The sequence below is a fragment of the Amborella trichopoda genome, chromosome 5, assembly GCF_054954075.1.
Source record: "Amborella trichopoda isolate Santa Cruz 75 chromosome 5, AtrichopodaSantaCruz75HAP2 v2.0, whole genome shotgun sequence".
NCBI classification, from domain to species: Eukaryota; Viridiplantae; Streptophyta; class Magnoliopsida; order Amborellales; family Amborellaceae; genus Amborella; species Amborella trichopoda.
The window spans coordinates 4,126,589-4,151,508 of NC_142340.1; the positions used below are offsets into that span (position 1 = coordinate 4,126,589).

Genomic DNA, 24,920 nt, shown 5'->3' on the forward strand with positions numbered 1-24,920 from the left:
TGGGAGCTCGATGAGGTGGCCGAGGCGAGGGAGGTAGCGATAGCCGAGTGTGAGACGAGGACAGCATTAGAGACAAAGCAGGATGATATGAGGGCAAAGTTGGAGGGAGTCAGGGCTGAGGTTGAGAAGTCGAGAGCTGAGCTAGAGAGGTGCGTTAGGCACCGGCCAAGACTAGCCCCAGCGACCTTGAGAGGGATCTAGCCAGGCTTCAAGAGACTCTCAGTCGTGTCCGAGGAGAGCGGCTGTGTCTTCCTTCCTTGATTTTCTCCTTCTCCTTCTTTACTGATATGATACGTGTTTTCTTTGCGGGAGTTGCTTAGGATGCAACTTTCATGAGGATGCACTATGTAAGAATACACTGCTGAGCAGCTATCTCTTGGAGGCGGGCGGTGAACACTCTTGTGCACACAAGGTTTCTCATAAGAGGCAGCCACCACCATCCCTACCTCTAACCCGATCACCGACTGGCCACAATTTCAGAGCATAGGGGAATCCAGACAAGTACGCATATAGAGTCGTGTGGTCCTGCACCTGCAGCTGAGGACGGTCATGAGGACACCGGGTAGAGGATGTGATCTTCCCTCCCCTTCTTTTATTTATTTATGCAGAGGCAGTGAATTTTGTTGCTATCCCTATATATATATATATATATATATATTTGCCTTTCTTTCTCTTTTCTAATTTTTTTTCTCGTCTTTTGCTTTTCAACTTATGCTTGGTTTCGAATTTCGCCCTTTCATCTATGAATGATGTGCGAATTCTTGTTATTTCACTTACGTGCACTGATTTGTCGATGTTGAGGGGGACACTTAAATTGCACACGAGTTTTAACAAGCCCAACACCCTTAGTTGTAGGGTTTTTGTCCCAATATTCCAGTTAACAGACCATTAATTCGATACACACATATGAGAAATGGGTTTATCCCATTTTATATCTCAGGGGATCTAGTAGAGAGAGAAAATGCTCCCAAACTAATCAATATCATCATTAACTAGGCCCACCTATCTCTGACATGCGATAGTTGATAGTTATATTTGTACAACCATGAAGTGTCCTGACTTGCCCTCATAACATGCAAATAGGGGTTGCTAGATAAGTTCTTCCCATAAAGAGCTTCCTCATGAAACAAAGGATCCTCAAAATATTGGAACCCTGAGGCCTTGTTTCCACGGCCAAACAACTACATTAAGATAAGGGGTGTTTGAAAATATATAAAAATCGACATTTTTTCTTCTTGCAGAGTTGGGTCAATTTTGGCAGCATTTTCTTAATAAGCAGGAACGTAGAAGGGGCTCACCAACGATATGTGGAACGTACCAAATTGCGCCATTTTCTCGCTCAAGTGGACGGCAAAGAAAGAAAGCTTGTTCCTCATTAAATGATTCGTCCAAACGATTCTTAAGCTTATTATCAAAGCTTTTTTCCAATTAATTGGAGTCGCATATACAAATCTTGCTCTGCCATCCTACTCTATTAATGACCATACCCTTAATGAGGTTATAATTCGTTTCTAGAGAATGCCCTAGCATAAGCAGGTATTGGAGGTGTAGGATTCATGAAAGTTTTTGCAAAGTGTGGAGGTTAACAAATCTAACTCTATGAGTCTTGAGACTAATGGATCGTATCTTGCATACTATGAATGAAATTGGAGATATAGTACCAGATGAGCATTGCTTGTAAATTTGGCCAAGTCTAGCTTTTTTACTGAATTCTTGCATGCTATTTTGGGGACTATAAATAGTGCTTATTCATAAGAAGGGGGAAATTTACATAAATAACCATTGTATTTGTTTGAATAATATATTATGCCATATTGCACAATATTTACAGAAGTAGAAAAACAATGCAAATCATGAGACATGACCGGATTGGTAGTTTAGCCGGTCTTGTGATCGTAAGAACTCAAGTCCGCATGCGTATCCATGTATCGCTGATGCAGGTATGCTTCACTTTTTATAGGAGGATACCTGGATAAATCAAGGCAAGTTAAATCCAATGAGAGTCACAATGACAAATGATCCAGAGACAAGTATCTTTTGAAATGCATAACATGTAGTTAGTACACGAAATGATTGACAGAGGCTCTTGAGAATCTTTTTCTCTTAATTATTTATTAGAGGATTGAGAATATTGCGATAAGATTCTCTTAATTATTTATTAGAGGATTGAGAATATTGGGATATGCCATTCACGTGTACATGCAAGTCTCCAACTTACTTGGGAGGGTTAGAATCAGATTTGCATGTTGGCAGACACTCCACAATACAATCGTGACTTGGCTCCACAAAGTACGCTATCTGCAAAGACCAAACGATTCATAGTTCAACCATGAATATGGTGCACACATGAGAGAGGGAGGGAGACGAGAACCAAAATCTTAAGACTTGGTGATTGAAAGAGTTATTCCATGATTCCAGTTTCATATATTTCCTAGTTACTTAGGCCCAGTTTAAATAGACAAGTAGAAACGTATTTTTCTAATACAGTACTCATTGAACACTGTTCATGAGTAATCCGCATTTCTCAACCCCATTTATTTGGGAAATGCTGCAAAATTCCTATTGCTACGAAATACTAAAAGAACACCTGTTTTGCCTTGATAAAAGCAATCACGAAGGCCACTAACTCAAGAACAAGTGGTCTGTCCAAATTTACATTTAGAAAGCTATGTTTTCTCTAGTCATTGCTATGCTTATCTCTTGACAAGTAGTAATTTCTATCCATTTAACAGTAACTAGCCAAAATTGGGAAATTTGATATCCTAAATATCTTAAACCATGTGAGTTTCCACCAAAACAAGGAATTGCGAAGTTGTACATGAGAAAGAAAAAGCATATTCAACATGACAAAGAAGACATAATTTGAACAAAACATTGTTGTACTTCATATGCTAACGAAATAAATACAATGACCACTTCCAAATTCTCCATTTATCCTTAAAAGCTTGCAAAGCAAGAAATTAGTACAATAGGATGAGGTCTTACAGAGTAGCGCTCTTGACCATTTGATAACACTCGATGCAATGTAGACCTGTAAAAACAGCACAATGAACTGCACGAAGGTCTTACAATCAAACTCAGGTTCTAAAGGGCCTTCTAAGGTCATCATGTACTCCTCAAGTCTTTTTACCCAAAAAGTACTCCTGAGTTTCCTTAATAAAGAATTGAAATTCGTATAAAACCAGTTATAGACATACAGCCATTCTTACCAAGAAAAGTAACATCCATTTTCTATGATAAAAGCCTATATGAATGGTGAGATATCCATTGACTACCAACTGTATATCATAGGTAACACTCAAAAGTAAGAGAATATAACCTGAACAAGAATACATAGAGGAGCCTCTTAAAAGAAAAAACACATCTTTTGACTTTTAAATGTTACCAGAAACTAGCAATACTAACATAATAATGAAATTCAAAGATAGGCTTCAACTTGTGCACATATGAATAAGAAGCAAGAGATTCCTGTTATAGTGTTGAAGACTTAAACAAAACTTCATGTATTAGGCATCCAGTTTAGGCGTATCTAAATTCCTGAGTTATAAGTATCCTTGTTTCTCTATAATTCACCTGTGTTCTAGGGAAATGCTCAAAGGAAACACAACTCAAAGTCAATGCAACCCTACGCTAACTCTTTACATGTTCATGAGCCTGTCCTCGCCATTTAAGGGCTATGTTTGATTATCACTGTGTGAGAATTCCCAAGTAAACCAGGAGCCATGTTATCGTATAATTTAACTTCTGTCACTAGGTTATCATTTACTTCAACTTGCTCAGAGATTGTAGTTGTTTTGAACATCTTAAAATTTTGAATTTCAGAGACATATCAGAGCAATTTTGTGAGATGTACCTGAAGATGCAATTGCTCCAGCGCTCAAGCATGTCACCAAGATTTACTACAAATGCTCTGAAATCAAGCAAGAGAGAGAGAGTCATAATTTTGTCACCCAAAAAAAGAAGAAAAAAAACAAAAAAGATGAAATACCACAATACTACAACTACACAAAAACTTTGAACGCGGATTACTAAAAGATAAGGTAATCATGATCTGCCAATATAATTTTGTGTCATCATGTTTAAAAGGCATCGATGTGATCACATATATTGAATGATTATGCCATGGTATGGCATCATGATAATCATGATAATGAATGGATATACATTATTTCATATGTACCATGATGAAGGTTTGTTTTTTTGAGTAACCATTTTGAGAAAGATTTAAAGTACAAAACGAGACCACCATCACGATGATGCCAAGGTGGCATCTAAACGATATGTTTGGCCTGTAGTAACAAGAAGCACATCACAATTAACACCACGGATAGCTAATGCATCTTAATCTCCATTGGCATATCGGCACACATGATGAAACATAGCACGTGTATCTTGTTTTCCAATCTGTGGACTCGTGTCCACAAAGCAGACGTTGTGTTTGAGATCCAAAAGTTGAAAATTTCCACAGACATGTTGGCACAGATTTCCATGTCTACCTGCATGTCTAGCGTATCAACAAGCTTTGGTGCGTGGTTTGTGAAATTCTCCTAAACATACATGACATGCGTGTGGTTGTTAGGTAGCTCTCAAGTAAGTTGATGCTGCAAATAATAGATTCAACAGAGTATCGGATAGAAGTTCATGTATAATGTGAAATGGCACTCACAAATATTTATGATGCAATACGATACTCAAAATTCCATCAAGTAACGATAAACCAATTACGTGTAAATACTACGCAAATTCAATAATAACGATGCATCAACTCAAAGTATTCAGTCATACATAGAGTTGGGTCATTTAGTTCCATATTTGAATTCTTTGTTTATTGCTCAGTTATCAAACAACCAAAATGTAATTTCATGACTCAGACTAAACTGCTGAACCTGAATTTGTTTATCCAGGGACTTGAAGCACAACAAGTTCAAGCAGATAATGGATCCCTTAAAAAGGTGCGCATAAGGGACCATGCAAAAGAGCTAGGGGAAATTGCATAGATAATATGATCACACCCTTGACAAACGAATTTGGCTGATTAGAGTCTTGGATGGAAACTTAGTAAAGGTAAAGGGGCATAGATATCTGAGTTAGAAAGGGCTTTGTCATCTGAGCATATGTTTATATCAAGGATAAATATGTAATCAGCTTTGTTCAACCATTAATGGAGAGCGTTTGGTTGAAACTATGATTCAAGTATAAGTTTGCCCACATTAGTTGCCATAAAAAAATTTCTCTGGAGACAATTCCCAGGTCTGAAAGACTACCCTCTCAATGGTGCTACATATTCCCATACTCGAGGTTGAGCATCCTTGTGCCGACATATCTGCAAGACAGAGTAGTTGCTGAAATTTATTGATCAATATAAGTATTAGCATAAGCATAAGTTGACAAAATATACCTGGAGACCCAAGACATCATCTGTTGCCAAAAGAGTGAGGAGACCAAAATCAGAATGAGCTCCAGCTCCATAAATGCCCTTATCAGGATCAGCAGCTTTCCCTAGAAAATTTGTGAAATTCTTTATTAAGAAATTAGTAATTGGAATGGAAAAAAATGACCCCTAAATCATATTGTACCTTCATAGTGTAGTAGTCGCAAAGTTACAATTGCCTCACCAAGTATCTCCGGCTTGTCAAAAAAATCAGGTTCTAGGTTGAGTGCTAAGGCAATAAGCCTAGCAAGTACCCTAGCCCTCTCACTGAATATAACAAAAGAGATATTTGTAAAAGAAAATCCTCACTGCATTGTCCAAAAATTGCAGAAGTTGTACAAGTACAGTGGCCAATATCACAGGATCAGAACATGAATCACAGTATATTTTGAAGATTTTAGGGGGGATTAAAAAAATTAGAGGCAATACGTCATGACCAAGAAAATAGATTTTGAATAAACAAACCATAAAGTTCTCATCAGTAAAAGAAAGTGGATTCCTCCATTATTACACCATAAGACCTTGCCTTTGATCAATCAGCAATAAGCCAATACATGGACAGCCATATGAACCAAGCATCATCAATTAATTCCAGTAAACTGATCATTGGAAATCAAATATAGTACAAGAAACAGGAAGCTTTCTATGTCAGAGGAAGGACGACTTGCGATCTGTCTTACTCTGATACTAAGTTGATGGGTAACTTGTAAGATGTATGGAATCAATGGAGTGTATTTCCTCTTTGTTTATTTATAAATGACCCACACTGGGGAAAGATTGTTTCTCCACCATTAGCTTTATTTATTAAGAATATGAGTTAGCCCATGTAAGAAGAATTTCCTAGTTTCATCTCACATTTTCAATATGAGTTATCCCATGTAAGAAGATTGTTTCCTGTACATTGGACTTGAGTTATCTATATGTTGAGCACTTGCAAAAATGTTGATATATATCAAAAGAACCCAAGTAAAAATGCAGATCAAAATACTCGACCATTGAAAGTGTGAAGAATGACATAGTGTATCTCAAGGCACTAACATTAATTTGGATTAAAATTTTGTCTCCTACCCATATCCAAGGAAATAACATGAGAGCAATTCATATTCCTTCTAATCATGTGGTTCATGACAGGACAAAGCGCAATAGATGAAATGTCATTATATATATGAGATAGGACACATGATGTTATTGTCATTCAATTCTTCAAAATAAATAGAAGAAAATTATGTTATGAATACCTGGTCAATAACAATAGATGAAAGCAAGTAATTAGTGGACTGCTGCTGATCTCCATCAATGCCATAATTTGAGGGAGTTGTTAAGTGACACTTATCATGTGTTACAAGAAGTCTCTTAGTGCATATACTACACAATTCGTATTCAGATTAACTTACTGATATTCATTTTTTCAAATATCCATATACTTTAAGACAACCAAGATTCTCACAAGCCAGCTTTGATCTATAGCAGATTCTGCAACTAATGATGCTTTATGCCATCAAAATAAACTAAATAGGGAGTCTATGGGAATGATCATGGTAGATATAAAGGATGCACAAATTAGACAAATAAGGTATGATAGAGGTGTAAGAAAGCGATAAACAAGTAACGTTTTCTGCCAATGTAACAGCACAACCGTATTACCTTACTATGGCTAAATGTTGACAGGAAACAAGAATTTTAATAACATGCACCGTGAAAACGTCTTTACTCCATGCAATTACTATATGTATTAATTTGCATTATATCCTGAGACACAAGAAACACAAGTCCAATGTACAGATCTTCAAGTGGTTTAAAAAGATCTTCAAAGTCTCTGTAAAGGGGAAAACTTACAGGCATTCTCGGTGATACTTCTCCATAGTTTCTCTCCATCTTGGCAACAAATCTTAGGAAGAAAATTGAAAACATTAATCAAATATGCAAATGTTGATCAAGTTTACATATAAATTATTTATATATTGATTACAATTTAACATAGTTTTCATGCTTTTTTTAAACATCCCCAAGTTTCACTTAGTACTCGACTCGGCAAGGGGCCGAGTCCAAGTAACCTGAACACTGAAAACTACACCTTGGTGAAATAAATGAGACTATTTATCAAGAAAATGGTAGTAGACTTACTTCCAAATGATGTTTTATGATATGCTATTTGAAGAACCAAAACCCAGAAAGTCCAATGGCAATCAAGCAAGCTTTCGATAATTCAGTAATGGCTGTAGTTACAGGAAGTCATGCACCATGCAAGACTGTGAAATAAATATGCAATCTACATTACAAGGACACTGACATATCGTGCCAGACAAAGCTCCTTGTAAAGTGGTGTCTAGGACATGACACATCCGCCCATACTGTGTGATATTATATTGTAACAAGTGTTCGCAAAACCGGCCGATCTAACCGCTGACCGGCTGATTAGATTGGATCCGGCCAGCGGCCGGTACCGGTTTTAGCCGGTTTTGGTGACCAACCAGTATTTTAAACTTTAAATAGAATACTACTTCAAATTAATATCAAATACATTAGAATGGTTTATTGGTTAGCTTTGATGATTAGTTTTTATATGAATCAAGGTTCGAATCCCACCGCCAGCATTGTTTTAAGAATTGATTCATAATGCATTTCGTTGGTTCAAAAAATATTTACTTGCCCACTAGAATAGTCGAACTAGAATCCTCTTTTAATGAAGTCCTTTATTACTAGACCACTAACCAATGTGCCATTTACTACTTAATTGATAAAAACAAAAACAAGGGTCTATATTATATATAACATAATTTTTTCTTCATTTTCTTAAAAAAAAAAAGATCATTTTCTTTAAAAAAAAAGATCATTTTTTTTTAAAAAAAAGAGTTGGTCAAGGCGATATTTTTAACACTATTTTAATATTCTTTACATTATGGTAAAGATTAAAAAAAAAATGGTCATTGATACTCACTTTTATATTTTTCTATCTTCTTCAGAAAATTTAAAAAATACCGCTAGGCACAAATCGGTTCGTTAAAATCCATTTTTTCATTAATTTTCAACTTCATTTGAGTGTGTCTTGTTTTAATCACATTCTCTATATGCTTTTCATACTTTAGTAGATTTTTTTTGTATCTTTTTTATTTTTTTAACACTTTTTTTATCGTTCAGGACCTGTCCGGTTAGAGTGGTTGAATCGGCCGGTTTACCGGATAGGCCGGTTAAATCACTTCTAGGCCCATGTCCAGTTAACCGTTCCGGTTCGATTTTGTGAACACTGATTGTAACCTCTTAACAATGAAAGTAACATTTGTGTCCAAACAATAGATATGCAAGCCAATGTTCGACAAGCCAAGAGCCACGTGCCTTATAAAATTTTTTCAAGACATGCTGCAGACATGCCTGAGCCATGTCTAGTACTGTGTCTGATGTTTAGAGACACGTGTTGGACACAAAAATGTGCCCAACATATGTGTCATTGTAACATAGTTGGTGGCTTCTATATTTTCACATTTGTGTGTTGATGGGGCTGGCTGGGAAGTATTGTTCTCTCAACAATACCAGAGATCAGCATGTATTACTGACATGGTAGGCCTCCAATTTCCTCTTAAGTTCATGTCACCATAGATTAATTTATAAGATACTCTTTTTTAAGTTTACAGCATTATACTTGATTTCTATGTTATGAGACTCAATGGTTTTCCTTAGAAGCAGCATGAACTATAGTTGTTGGAAACGCCTGAGATTTCAAATTGTTTTGGTAATCGAAATCGCAAAATCAGGGCTGGCTAGAAGACCCCTATTTTTGGTGTCAACATCCGTACAAGGGGAATTGTGAGAAACGAAATTCCTACTTTATAGGAATCCATATTAGATCCAAATAGAATCTAAATCCCTACATATATAGAATCGAGATTCTGTCCTCTTTGGAATGAAGTTTCTAGCCTATTTGCAATCTACCCATATAGAATCGAGATTCCTTCATATATGGAGTCGAGATTCCGATATCTTTGGAATTGAGTTTTTGATTTGATGCTTCTCATAGACCGTGAATTGTTTATTTTGTAGTTAATGGGCCCATGCTTGTGCTTCTAAATTGATGGAGAGAGTACCATTATATGTGCAATCCAGATTCGACAAATGTAGAATCGAGATTCAACAATGTGGAATCGAGAATCAATAAACATTAGAAATAATATTCTGCAAGTGTTGGACTTGATATTCCTAAAATAAGAAATAGAGATTCTTGCCTTCAAGGAAAAGATTCCATGAAGAATCCTTGCTGGAATCGTAGAATCGGGATTCCGAATCGAAATCATGACCTTGGGTGAGAGATTCCGGTAACTACAGCATGAACTTTCTAACATGTAATGCACTTCATACACACCAATTTCCAACTTAACAAGAAATGAAACTGCCAAATACCTTTTTTAAAACTCTAAGTTACTCGAACTAGTATCTGACAGGCACCAATTGAAGCTTATAACATTCAATGCTCAAAGAGTAAATTATGACAGATGTGTATCATAAGTTAAAAGCATCCTTACAACTTGAATCCCACGTTTTTACTTGAAATCAATTTTAGAAAATGTAGACAACAATGATATTCTTTTTTCACATTTGCATTTGTATGGTTATTGATGGCATACAAGCCATCAAATACATTGTGAATCCAAGTACAACCGCTAAAACTAGTCATACAATGAAGTGGCAATTATATCTTTACCTTGATACAACAATTTATGACTAAGGAATATGGTACTTCGGTCATAATTACCTTTTGAAGGCCACAAATTTGGTCCAAAAAAAGATCTTTGTGCTTGTGGATCATTTTCAGGAACTTCAACACCAATATAATATCCTTCTTTATAATCTCCTGCAATCATTAAGGAAGTATCATCTTAACTTGAAATGTTAAAATCATCTCCCAAGGAGAGTAAGAAGGCCATCCTTAAGAAACTAATTTCGTAAGAATCTCCGAAATGCAAATGGGCATACAACACTTCAAGAACAAAGAGCAGCAATTTTCTATAAATAACTAATTCCATTAAAATTGGATAGCATGGATAACAATCCAACACTAAAATACTCTACAACCAAAAGAACCTCAAGAAAACAGGACATCAAGGATCAATGTTGGGAACTCCATGTAAGGGGATCACAATTAAAGAACCTTTCAATTGTTCAAATAATTCTTTTTGATTTTCACTACAGCATTCGTTTAGAGAAACATGCTAGTTTGAATTTAGGAGATGTCATTGGTGGATGATCAATGAGGTGTACTTAGATGCAATCATGAGACAAATGTCACAAGATTAAATTTCTGCCATATCGAAAGCTTTAAACTTGATTGGACACAACGTATTATGCCATACTTTAGGCATTGGGTGCTGGTCTATTTAACATTATTTTGTTACATATGTGCAGTGACAAATATCACATTACTTTTGTGCTTGTGATCTTAGCATAGCCGAGTGAGGGTCAAATTCCTGAACATCCAAAACAATGATATCCAAGAATTTGTTTTAAATTTTTTTAGGTCTGTTTACACCATGTACAGAGCCCCAAATGTGATTTCAGAATTGCTTTCTACTCAATTATCAAAAGGCGCAATAAAAGATATTCGCTTGTCCTCTTTCTTTAACAAATGCATAGAATGAACCTACTACCTAAAGGAAAGAAAAGAAAAGTAAAGAAAGAAAAGAAGAAGAAGAAGAAGAAGAAAAACACAAGGGAAAGACAAAAAAAGAAAAGCTCAATATAACTGAAGTACAGGAAAATCTTAATGGATACCTCCTACTTGATTATCAGGATCCAAAGTCTCATCAAACATAGGAGTATAACCCCTGTGTTTCTTGTTTCTCAAAACCTTCATCTTCTCTTCATACGGCAAATCGAAGAATTTCTTGCTTTGTGAAAACACCTCATCCATCAAGTCCAGGCTAATTCCATGGTTCACCAAATAGAAAAATCCGCAGTCCAAGCATGCCTGTGATTGAAATTTAGAGAGAGAGAGAGAGAGAGAGAGAGAGAGAGAGAGAGACAGAGAGAGAGAGAACTCACAACAAAATAAATAAAGAACAAAAGCAACACCATATTCTCTGTGTAATTGAGGGACTTACTGAATCCAAATAAAGAACAACATTCATCCAAATTCATATACATCTATATGAGTCAATAATGAAATATTCAAGAAGAATAATAACTTTGAAATATTCGTCTCCAGATAATAAAAAAATGAATTGAATACCTGATTGAATAAAAAGTTAGGGTACTTCTTGGAATAAAATAGTACCAAACTACAATCCAGAAAAGTTCATCAAGTAAGGAAAACAGAGATTCAAGAAAGAATGAAAAATTCACAGAGAAAACATAACCAATCCTATACAGAAGCAAATAAAAAAAATGATGAAACAAACTGTTCCTTGAAAGTTGGAACAATAGAATGGTTCACAAAACAAACAAAATATAAAGCAGAGAAGGGGATTTAGGAAGAATTCAATGGAGAAAAGAAATAACTTGGAAATTTCTGCACAAATAAAAGGTAAAATCTTTGACTTCAAAATTGCAGGAAAACACAAAAACCAGAATTCCTCAAAAAATTAAGCTTCATTGATCTCATGACAAGGAGAACAAGAATATTATATTATTATCCATCAAAATTTATCTATAACCATAGCTTAAAGATTCAAGCATTCTTCTATGTCGAAATTCACCAATAAATTATTTCTAATACACCAAAAGTTGAAAATAACAGCCTATCAAGCACGCCAAATACAAGAATCGCTGCAAAAGAACATAAATAATAAAAAAAAAAAATAAGGAAAAGAGAAAAGGAAACAGAAAAATTTGCCCCTAAAAAAAAGAAAAAATGGGAAAGAATTGTTTACCTGTTTGAGAAGAGAGACTGATTTATTGAGGTCTGGCTCTGAGAGATCTACACAGTTGAGCTCAACAAACTCCGGCATGGCGGAAAAAACAGTTTTTTTTTACCAAAAAAACCAAAAAAAAGTTAATGAATAATAAGGTTACTAGCAATGAATAATGAGAACGAGTAATCACACATTTTCCTCGAAAATCAGAATTTTTAGATGGGAGTAGCAGAGACGAACTGAGTTATACTGAAATTTGGAAGCGACATAGGTGAATTATTGAGTACACGTTTAGAATAAAAAGAACTCCAATAAGTCGAATATAAAAAGGAATGATTTGATTAGGATAAAAGAGATCTTTGGACAATAATATTAAGAAGAGAAATGATCCTATAGGACTTTTGATTATGATAAAAGAGATTTATATAGATATATAAAATTAGGATGAAAGAGATATATAAAAGCGAGTGAATTTTGATTATGATAAAAGAGATATATAAAAAATATATTTTAGAGATATATTTTATGATAATGATAAAAGAGATATATAAAAAATATATTTTATGATAACGATAAGAGAGATATATAAAAAGTATTTTGGCCCATGCAGGTTTCGAACCTGCGACCTTCGCGTTATTAGCACGACGCTCTAACCAACTGAGCTAATAGGCCAATGCTGTTTTGATTATCTATATAATTTTTATTTTAATGATTTTAATTTGTTGTTAATTAAGATTTCAGAGAATTAGGGAATATAATTGGTCTTGTTCTTTGACAAACTGACAAGCCTAAAGAGTTGTTATAACATATATCGTGTTCTTAGAAACATTATGGGACGGCTGTTGCAATAAAAAATGCCCGTTATTTGTTGATAATGAGCCAGCGTATTAAACGGTCGCCTATATTCGTTTACTTAATACAACAGGCAGTGACCATTGCCATTAGAACAGCCGCTATATATAGGGCAATTTTCATGGGTTTTTAAGAGTAACATGTGAACTTGTGTGTGTTAATGGTGAAGTTATGAGAAAGGCCCCGCCCCCCCCCTACACACCTTATTCACTATGGTGTGGTTCTCATTCCCACACGCACCACCTCAGTAACACCTTATTTACCATATTGTGGTTCTCATTCCCGCCCGCACCACCTCAGTAACACGTTCAAGAAACTAACTCCTAAACTATTTGATAAAATAGGGGTTTGTCTTCAAATTGAATTACTTAAAAAAAAAGAAGAAGGTGAACTCATAGAGAGAAACTTAGACTATAAAATGTGACCGAAGGGCTGGGCTACCACGGCGGCTAAGGACAGGACTGGGCCTGGGCTAAGGCTGGATTAGCTAAGCCCATTACCACCCCTAGCATTAGGTTGGTAAACATCTAAAGAATTGTCTACAAAGAGACCATTTATTTTTTGTACATGGAAGTCACAATCATTCTTGTCCTTTAGATTTCATAATGGATGGGTGTAAGAGTATCATCAATTAAACACAATGATCCAATTTTTTTTTTCTAATTTCTTGACTCACCCCAAGCCATCCCATTTGATAGCTAATGAATATGAATAGTTGTGACCTCCTTATAAAAAAAGTAAATAGTCTCTTTATAGACAATCCCGATATTCATCATAAAAGTGTCTTAAATGCTAATATCAAAGTTAGTATTTAGAAACTAGGCCCTTTACACATAATAGGCCTTCACTATTATTAAAGGGACGCCGGGATTTTAGCCACATCAAGTACTTCTATCGTAAAATTTCATATAGATTATATAGATTATCCATTAGTGTACTTAAGTTTGAAGTTACTCTTAATGCATTGACAAGTGCAAAAACCATGGGCACAAATGTCCATGGTATAAAGTACAAAATTATCGTTAGTAATGTATGTAATGTCAATGCCTCAATAGACCAAAAAGTGAGTGTTAATTTGTATTTGTTGGAAAAACATGGGCCAAAGTAAATGAAGCACTATAAACTCATTAAGAAATGCAATTGGTTAGGATTTGGCTAAAACAAAGTAAAAAAAAGTGTTCGTGTGTGTATATTTTTTTGCACATGTTTAGAAGAGGCAGCCAATTGTTTTAACTTTGAAGAAAAAATCCCAATGTATGTAATTTGCTGATGAACCAAATGCTAATACCTTGTATTACAATCACGACAAAAATAAGGAACGCAAATATTATATATGTTGAAAATTTTAAAGGTAAAATGCACTATTATTTTAATTTTTTTTAGAAAAGGTCTTCCAAATTTATTTTCAAAAGCGTACTTTAGAGCCATTTAAAAAACTAAATTGTCTGTAAAGAAACGATTTATGTTTGTACATAGAGTTCACAATCATTTTTATCTTTTAAATTTCAAAATGAGTGGTTGTAAGAGTGCCATTGAATTGACATAAATTTCAAAAAAAGAAAAAAAAATTCTTGGACTTCGTGACTCACTTCAAGCCATCTAATGAGTAGGGATGATTGTGACCTCCATGTACAAGATATAAATGGTCTTTTTATAAACAATCCCTTAAAAAAAATCTGAATATTATTGAGAAGAGTAAACTATGGTCAAAACCAGCATTTTTAAAATGGAAAAAGTTTATATAGAGTCGAGGCTCTAAACAATCAAATTAAAGCCTCCCTCAAAGATTTCACTAGAAGAGGTTGTTTTGATGCCCAAATATTATGAAATTGATCATCTCAATGTCAAGATGCATGGATATGAGAAAAAAATGGATTTCAAGTTTTGGAAATAATGTATTTTTTAATACATTTTTAGACCGTCAATTTTCAAGATTTTAAGTTTTCATTTAAGTTTTTATAGATATGTCGATCTACATTTTTTTGAAGCTTTAAATTTTATAAATATAGATGTAAATATATTTTAAGGCTATCACAAAAAATTTCAACACTCAAACGATATTTCTCGACACTATTTGAAGGTAGGTTCTAATTTGATGGTTTAGAGCCTAGGCTCTATACAAACGGAACCCTTTTAAAATCCAGATGGGATAATTGGATTGTTGATCATGTTCGATCAAAATATCTACAAAATATTAAAAATAAAGAAAATGGAAAAAGAATGAGTTTTAGGTGCGGTGATTTAGGAGACTAAACAAAATATTGAATAAGCTTTAGAAAAAAGGAAAAATATAGCAAGGGTTTCTAGGTAGGGGCCGAGCCAATACCTTTTTTGAAATCCATTCAATACCTTTTTTCGAAATCATTTTGATTCTGGCCCATTCGCGATCTAATCTCGATCTGGATCGGTGAGACATCTTACATTCGATGGTGGATAAAAACACAAGCGAATGGCATTGTATGAGTCATGTAGTATGTCTCATTTATATGCTTTGGCTAGGTTGCTTACACATGAGTGTTAATCATTGAGTAAAGTCCTTTTGCCATTGTCAATTTAACATCATCAGGAAAGGAGGTCTTGTGGATGCTCACAAATTTCGTTCTCCACAACTTCTACGGGGTAATTATCCACTAATAATTTTACAACTATGGACTCTCTCATAAAATTATGGAAAAGTATAAATGAGATCATTTACTTTTGGTATAAATGGTCACAATTAATCTTGATCATTGGATGTAAAATTGGGTGACTCTTTTTATTCTATTGACAAAGCTTAAAGTTCAAAAGAATTTTTTTCGAACTCTCTGACACACCCAAGCTATCAGATTTCACATGGGATAGTTATATAAGCCATGAGAAAATATAAAATGAAACTATTTACTTTTGATACAAGGCAGTCACACTTATTCATAGCAATCAAATGTAAAATCAAATGGCTAACGATGTGTCGTTGATTATGCATAATGCTCGATAAATATTTTCTCGAACATTGTAGTCTTCTCTGGTTCAATTTTCAAATCTAATGGGTAGATATGAATATGTCTGTACCAAAAATAAATGGTCTCATATTATACATTCGCATAAAGCAATTGTGATATCTTTGTACCAAAAGTGAACGGTGTCAATGCATACAAACTATTGAGCATTGCTTGCCAACATCGTATCATGCTTATGCATTTTCGAGGATCTCGGTCCTCATATAAATTTAACAAATATGGAAATGACTAGACTAGAACGATTTAAGAGGTAGACTAGACTAGAAATGACTAGACTAGAACGATTTAAGGAAGGAGAGATGATCGACGGTCCACTGAAGAAAAAGATGGCGCGGGCTTTGTTGGACGGGAAGATGATTGAGGTGAAGAATATTCATTTTCATAAAATAAATCTTCTACTTATTTAGTTGGAATATCTTTTTCTAGAAAATGAGGTGAAATTAGGACCACATGAGGAATTTCTTCCTCAATTGAGGCATCAATTACTGGAAATCACTCGGGATGCCTCATTTCTTGGGATGAATAACCAGAAAATTAATTCTAGAGATCCCAAAAGAGTCGTGTCCTAAACATCGTCCAACCTGGTATCGCCTAGTTTCTAATCCGATTTGGCTTGAGTTAGGGCTAGCCTTGGCCCTAACCAAGCCCTAATCCTTACATAGCAAGCCGAAGCTTGGCCTGACCTTGATTAGGCTAAAGAGGCCTTGGCTCAACCCCAACCCTAGCTCTGTCAAGGTTAGGCCAAATACAATCCAATAATATAAAAAGACAAAAAGTAACATAAAAAGGGCCTAGCTAGGCCGAACTGGGCTAGTACTGCCGTGGTTGCCTGGCTTTGGCTTAGTCGGGCCCTACCTTGCGATTGTAATAGCTTGGGCCTGGTCTGGCCTTAGGCCACAAGATGTGACCTAGGCCCTAGTTTTTTAGGGCTAGGCTGACCGGACCAGGCGGTGCTGCCCCAATTGGGGCGCTTAGGCCTGGGAGATACCTTGTAACTCGGATGCATAGTGTGTATATTATCCGGTTTCTGTTTATTTATTGGTGTTTAGAAGAGGTCAAATGATTCAAATCAATAACTTGACTTTAAGCAAACATGATATAAGGGATCAATCTACCATAGCCTTCCTAAAACCATAGCCTTTTCTAATTCTTTGACTCTCGCACCCGGTTTCCTTCCATCCCTTTTCTTTCTTTCTGGATAGTGCGATAACCTGCTCCTACAGGAGCACATTGTGCACCTACTCACTCTAGTGAAACATGCACATTGTAAACCTAGTACGGACTTTCCTACGAGTATTTTCTCGATTTGAAATTAAAAATTCCACTTTGATACTGCCCCATGGGTATCTTTATGGAAAAATAAGATTGGATTTTGAGTTCCTAAATATCGGAAATTGAGTCTCCTATTTTGCCCTGCCCTAAGGTGGTCTTGAAGAGTGCTGACAGCACTAAATAATTATAGGAAAAAGGAAAGAGTGGGCAACATCGGAGTATGAATGCATGGTAAATAATTATAGGAAAAGAATAAAAAGGAGATCATTTACGTTTGGTACAAGGTGACCACAATTAATTTTGACCGTTAGATATGAAATTGGGTGGTTGCATTTATTTTATTGACCAAGTTCAAATTTCAAAAGAAATTTTCTCGAACCTTGTGATACACCCAAACTATCAAATTTCACATCGGATGATTGTAAGTAATTGTAGCGCCTTGTATCAAAGGTAAATGGTCTCATTGTATACAATCCCATTATTAGATTAAACCTTTACCCATTTTTGGATTAAGAAAAACTTTGAAAGTGCTTTGCAACTATATCTCACCATTTGAAAATTAGATGGTCTCCATTAAGTTAAGAAAATTTTTACAAAAAAGACCATTATCTTTTATACAATGGGATAACAATCACTCGTCCCTTAAATTTCAAATGGGTAGTTGAAAGAGTGACATTGAATAAACATACAGTTCCAAAAAAAATTATTGGACTTCGTGACTCACCCCAAACCATCCAATCTGATATCTAATAAGTGGGAATAGTTGTGATCTCTTTTTAATAAATATAAATGGTTACTTTGTAAACAATCCCTTAAATTGAGTAAATTAAATGATGTGATATATTTTAATAAAATGCATGAAGCATGTTTCCTTTTTTCTTTTTTTGTTTCCTCTTTTTTTTTAAAAAGGCTGGTAAGGTTTCACTTATAAAAGATAAAAGAAAATGTATACAATGAAACCATTTACTTTTGGTACATGAAAGCCACAATTACTTACAACTATCCGATGTCAAATATGATAGCTTGAGTGTATCACAAAGGTGGAGAAAATTTATTTAAAACTTTGAACTTGGTCAAATAAATAAATGCAACCACCCAATTTCATTAATGGTCAAGATTAATTGTAACTATTTTGTGTCAAAAGTAAATAATCTCATATACTTTTTAAATAAAAAAAAAAAAAAAAAATTTAGCCTAACGATTGAATCCAGGACATGATCCCAAGGAGCACATAATCTATTGGCCTTTTTATCAAGAATTGGGGACCTTCTAAAGCAGTAAGTGGAATTTACTTGCCCATGATCATAGACGACGTTTTGCTTTTGTTTTTTCAGGTGGACATTTTCTTTGTATTTTCCTCTTGTGATGCGTTTCTCTTCCACTTTTCAAATAAATTCGGCATTTATCCACCACACTTTCTCTCTCTTATTGATTTGAAAAAAATCTCTCTTACACGTACAAAGCACATAAATAGATTCGAGGAAAATGCTCTCTCTTACTCGCCCGCAAAGACCACGTACACCATGTTGGTACATGATGGGTCACATGCAATGGTTTAAAAACCGGATCGGTGACCCGGATCGGGCTTTTTAAAAACCGATCCGGATCGGCGAATCGGCGATCCGGATCGGCGAATCGGCGATCCGGATCGGCGAATCGGCGATCCGGATCGGCGAATCGGCGATCCGGATCGGAATCGGTCAGAATAAAGCTTCAAAAAAATCCGAAAAAATTATTAAAATTCATTATAAATATTGGTTTTTAGGAATTCAATAAAAAATGAGGGTACTCCATTAAGAATTTTCATGTTTTTGAATGAATATGCAAATATTGATATGTTCTTTCCCTGCATGAACCGCCGTTCAGCATTTAATTTACAGTATTTCGTGCTCATCCCTATACTGTTGCTGTTGGGACTCGATATGTGAATAATATGGTTGGGATAGGGTGGCCTCGGAATCATCATCTCTCTCGTTTTCTCTTTGAATAATATGGATTAAAAAAAAAAAAAAACAAATTTTCAAAAAAATCTATCATGGATTAAAAAAAAAATCGCAAATTTTCAAAAAATTCTATCATGGATTACAAAAAAAAATTCGATCATGGATTAAACAAAAAAAATCACAAATTTTCAAAAAATTCAATCATGGATTACATAAAATTCGATCATGGATTACATAAAATTCGATCATGGATTACAAAAAAAAACAAACAAAAAAAACAAAAAATTCAATCGTGGATTACAAAAAAAGAAAAAAATAGTTCGATCATGGATTACAAAAAATTCAATCATGGATTACAAAAAACTCTATCATGGGTTACAAAAAAAGCAAAAAACAAAAAATTCAATCATGGATTAAAAAAAAACAAACAAACATTTCAATCATGGATTACAAAAAAAAAACAAACATTTCGATCATATATTACAAAACATTCGATCATGGATTACAAAAAATTCTATCATGGGTTACAAAAAAAAAAAAAAAAACAAAAAAATTGATCATGGATTACAAGAAAAGAAAACAAACATTTCGATCATGGATTACAAAAAATTCTATTATGGGTTACAAAAAACCAAAAAATTCGATCATGGATTACAAAAAAAATCTATCATGGATTACCAAAAAAAAAAAAAAAAAAAAAAAAAAAAAAAAAAAAAAAAAAAAAAAAAAAAAAACCGTACGGAATCGCCGATTCACTGTTCGGACTCGCCGATTCCGTACAGTGAATCGGCGATTCACTGTACAGAATCGTCCGGTTCTCTCTAGAACCGGACGATTTCCGATTTTCGGGGCGATCCGGTTCCTTTTTCACTATTTCCGAGTCGAACCGGGCGAGTCCGGTTCGACTCGGCGTTTTTTAAAACGCTGGTCACATGTATCATTTTTTTAAAAGTAATTAATATTTATCTTAAAATTATAAAATTTTTGTTTATGTTTATCACTAAAAAGGCTCTTTAAAAAGAGAAAAAAAATGTTTTTATCCAAAACATATAAGATAATTACCCATTTTTCAGGAAAAGAGGGCTACGTCTTATCTAACAAGTACAAGATAATTATCCATTTTTGAAGAAAAGAGGGCTACGTTATCAAAGATTTTTAAAAGAAAGCTAAACGTTAATTTGAAAAACAACATCTCCCATCTTTCTATAAGTTTAAGTTGGGTTTCATAGTTATAGTGAGCCACATCGATAAAAAATGAGTTCTCAACAGTTCTGAAAAAACATCGATCTCTGCTATCAATAGTATCAAAAAACCATTGATTTCTACAATCTACAGTCTAACGACACTTCTTTCAACACCTGAGAGTTTAGTGATTCTTCTCTTCCCCCAAAGAGTTCAACGACAAAAGAGTGCACAGAAGAAATAGATTTGTGAAAAACTCTCTTACTAACACACATACACGGTGCACATGATAGATTTGAGAAAAAAGGCCTAGCTCTCTCTCTCTCCATCTGCTGCAGTCTCTCTCTCTTACACACACATACACACACAGTGCACAGAAATAAAATTGAGAAAAGAGGCCAAGCTCTTTCTTTCTCTATTTTACTCACACACTATACAGTACACAGAAATAGATTTGAGAAAAGAGGTCATGCTCTCTCTCTCTCTCTCTCTCTCTCTCTCTTTCTTGCGCATGAGCCCACACACAAACAAGAGAATCCAATGGCACATAACCATGCATATAGAAAATAGATCAACCACCATCTCAAATGAGAAATTAAACTATTCATATGTAAATTTCTGTATTATTTATTTTTATAAACCAAAGTTGGTTCACTGCTTTACAGAACCTGGCACTGGCAAATCGGGCAGGAATTATGATGTTGCAGCCACATGTGTATACAACTCTCATGGTACACATGCGAGCACGACGGCATTTGCTTCGCCATTGATCCCTCCTCGAACTTATCCATGCACACCACACACAATCCCAACAACGATGGATTGTGGACCGCCACCCCCTGAAAACCAGCCACACTGATTTCAGGCGCCCTAATCTCACTGGAAAGCTCAACCCCGGACACTGAGATTTCGAGCACCAGGTCGAGATCGAATGAATCCTCCATTATTCTTCACTTGATGCTGTGTCTTTGAGAGAGAATTCTTACAGATAGTTTGCTGATCTCCACAAAGGAAGATAATTCTTTTAAGGGTAGCCAGAAAATGATCGAAAATTGCCGGGAATTGATAAAAAAATTGCCGGAAAATGATCAGCTCGTAGCCGGGGACAAGATTAAGGCATTGTGGGTGTCAAACAATTGGAGAGATTTGGGTTTGTAAAGAGTGGGAAAAGGTGATTAGTGTATAGTATGAAGTTAAATAAAGTATTAAGAGGTATGATCCTCTAAATTTGGGTTAGGTGAATAGCGTTGAACGTATCACCCCACTGTTTGAAGGATAGATTAAATTAAAATAATTTTATTTATTAAAATAATAAATAAATCTTAAAAAAAATAATTTAAAAATATCTTAATTAAATTTATAACATGAAAACGAAAAAAGAAAAGAAAAAAGTAGAGCAAAAAGAGAATCAAACCAATGGACAAATCCGTAGCCTCATCTTGCTGAATAGACAGCTCATGTACTCCCTCACTAAAATCCAAGCTGTCATTAATTTTGGGACCTTAGATTTTGCATTTACACGGTTTCTATGAGTGCCGTAGAAATGGGTCATTTTTCAAAATTCTATTTTAGAAACGAGAGAGTAGATTTAGGTGGACTCGCTTTATGTGGCACCCACCAAATACAATACTTATTAGGAGATATAAATTATTTACAAATTATTTCAAGTGGAAAGACTGAAAATGACAAGAAGTAGGTTAAAAAAGATACGGTTAGAAGTAGTCTGAAAAGATGCGGGGACTCATGGCCTCACTGAAGATGTGACATTCAATAGAGAAATGAAGAATCAGGATTCATGTAGCCGACCTCAATTAATTGGAAAAAATGCTAAAATGATAATGATGATGATGATTTTTAGACTTAATTTTTAAGGACATGTAATCTCTACTATGGAGAACATGAATATGAAAAAATAAATAAATTTTAAAAATTCGAAATAATAATTCTATTAAGAAGACATTTGGACCGTTAGTTTCAATTGGTTTTAGATGGACCACCTATTTGTTAGATGGACCACCTATTTGCATCCATCTTTAAGATGGATGCTTTATTTTTGGAGGACCGAAAATATAGAAATGCGGTCCCAGCCAAATGAAACAATTTTTCATAAATTAAAAAAAACCCATGATTGTACCCTTTTATGCATTTGAAAAGAAAAAATGTCTAAAATTTGGATAAAGACTGTTCAATTTTTTTTAATGGTGAGATCTAAGTTTTAAAAAACTCAAAATTTGGAATTTTTTTTCAATAATAATTGTTTAGTAAATTTTAGGTGGTTCTGAAAATCTCAGATTAAATAAAAATCTCCGAGTAGGTAGAGTACATGCACACTATGCTCCCTAAAATTTCAGATTAAATAAAAATCTCCGAATAGGTAGAGTACATGTATACTATGCTCCCGCGGAAGGCTGTTGAGACTCTGGGACACGATGGCAGCCGTCTGTAGAGTATTTGTCTTTTGGGTAAGCCTGAGCAGGTTTACTTGCCATTCTAAGAGGGTAAATGTGAGGATTATCAAAAGGGACCTTGTAATATGAGTCAAGTCGCTCGTGCGGGAGGAAAGTGTATACTTACTCCTTCAAATAAAATACCTACTTTTGTGGACTTTCTTTATTTATTTATTTTTAAGTGCAAATTATTTTTCTTAGATTGGTCATTAGACTTAGGATGTTACATCTCCAAAATTTGAGATCCTTAAAGTATTCTTTCACTGTGTTTTACTCAATGGAGTGGATGAACAATATGCTCCAATGGGACTATATAATCTTTTGGGATCATACAATCTATTGGCATATGACCTCTTGTGGTCATGATGACCACCTGAGCTCGAGCCAATCGCCAAAAGTGGACGACGATTGATGGAGAAGATCCCACCAAATATATCAATATTTCATCTGTTTGTCCATCACTGTACATCCCATTTATTGGACGGTGATAGTCCACATGGTCAACCGTTATACTATTGTTTTGTCATTTGTGCTCCTTCTTTGTTCTATTTTTTATTTTTCTACATCAATTCTTTATCGAAAGGAAAAAGTTTATATAGAGCGAGACTCTAAACAATCAAATTAGAGCCCACCTCAAAAATTTCACTAGAAAAGGTTGTTTTAATGTCCAAATATCCTCAAATTGATCATCTCAACATCAAGATGCATGGACATGAGAAAAAAATGGATTTCAAGTATTGGAAATCGTGCATCTTGTAACGCATTTTTGGACCGTCAATTTTGAATATTTTCAAGTTTTCATTTATATGCTCTAACTACACTATTATTTAATCTTTAAATTTTATAATTCATCATCATCATCCTTATAGCCTTTTTTTCCATTAATTGGAGTAGGCCAGCTTTAAATTTTATAATTAAGGATGAAAATATATTTTAAGGCTATCACAAAGACTTCCAGTATTGAAACCACATTGTGGACATTATTTGAAAGTGCGTTTTATTTTGATTGTTCAGAGCCTCGGCACTATACAAACCTCACCCATATCGAAATTATCACTATATTTATTTTAAACCGTCACTGTATTTCGTTTTCGATTTTGCCCTACTTTTATTGAATAGCAAAAAATGTCCCCCACCTTTTTATTGGATTTTCCCCTTCCTTTCTTGTGTGTACGATATAACTACAACCCATCACTAATGGACAAGGGTGTTTAACTCTGTTCATAAAAAAATGAGAGGCCTTTAAGGACCTACGGTTCATCTCCACCATCTGTTGTTGAGGATGAAAGTGTATGTATAGATAACATACACATGATGTACTCAATGCACTTCATCTCGTTGTACTATCTATTCCAATGGGGGTTTGATTCAGGCTCGTTCGAGAAACTCGGACTCGGGAGGCTGGTGATCTGAAACCAAACCTATAGGAACCAGGACGGTCCAGGTTTTATTATTTATTGCTAATTGTTTTTGAGACTCAGGGTCCCTGATAGGCTAGTTTGCTAGGCATGGCTCATGCTTGGGACGCTAGCAAGTTTTGACTTGGCTAGGCATGGCTCATGCTTGGGATGCTAACAAGTTCTGACTTGACTCCTTGCACTGCTATCGTTAGTACCTCTTAAGTCATTTTTTTTTGGTAAACCATTGAGAAAAGCCCCTAACCCGTTTTTCATTAAATAATAATAATAAAAAAAGTACAGTTCGCCCACTTTCTTTTTTTTTTTCTTTTTTTTTCGCATCTCTAAAGGTAGGTAAACACTTGCAAAGAGCTATTGATCAACATCCCATGCATATAGTTGCAATGCCAATTTCCCTTTGATGGAGATTCCCTATAGGCAGCTGATTGTAAAACAATTGCCAGTATAGTAACAAAACTTGTTTTAGATAGCTTGGGAAAATGATTTCTTTGAAGGGTGTGGTTTTGTATAAAATGGCAATCGTATCTATAAAAGTAATGT

At 34.8% G+C, this 24,920-nt stretch overlaps 1 protein-coding gene and 1 non-coding gene across 8 annotated transcripts; both read right to left on the reverse strand.

Annotated features, from left to right (window-relative positions):
* Positions 1-1,723: 1,723 nt before the first annotated feature.
* Positions 1,724-12,876, reverse strand: LOC18443421 (azadirone synthase LFS). Of its 7 annotated transcripts, none has more exons than XM_006853611.4 (11): positions 12,289-12,876; positions 11,192-11,387; positions 10,176-10,274; positions 7,268-7,319; positions 5,577-5,698; positions 5,399-5,499; positions 5,265-5,323; positions 3,854-3,910; positions 2,986-3,031; positions 2,219-2,298; positions 1,724-1,968 (listed from the first exon to the last, which is right to left on the reverse strand). In XM_006853611.4, exons 1-11 carry the CDS (start codon positions 12,364-12,366, stop codon positions 1,878-1,880), a joined length of 981 nt encoding a protein of 326 aa, XP_006853673.1. In that variant the 5' UTR covers positions 12,367-12,876; the 3' UTR covers positions 1,724-1,877. The 7 variants fall into 7 exon arrangements, 5 of the variants coding, with proteins under 5 accessions (XP_006853673.1, XP_011626744.1, XP_088723122.1 ...); XM_011628442.3 differs by having other exon boundaries at positions 2,986-3,052; positions 12,289-12,827; XM_088866996.1 differs by having other exon boundaries at positions 11,649-12,289.
* TRNAI-AAU (transfer RNA isoleucine (anticodon AAU)) lies at positions 12,869-12,942 on the reverse strand. Its single transcript has one exon. It is a non-coding gene; the product is annotated as a tRNA-Ile (tRNA).
* Between the last annotated feature and the right edge of the window lie 11,978 nt (positions 12,943-24,920).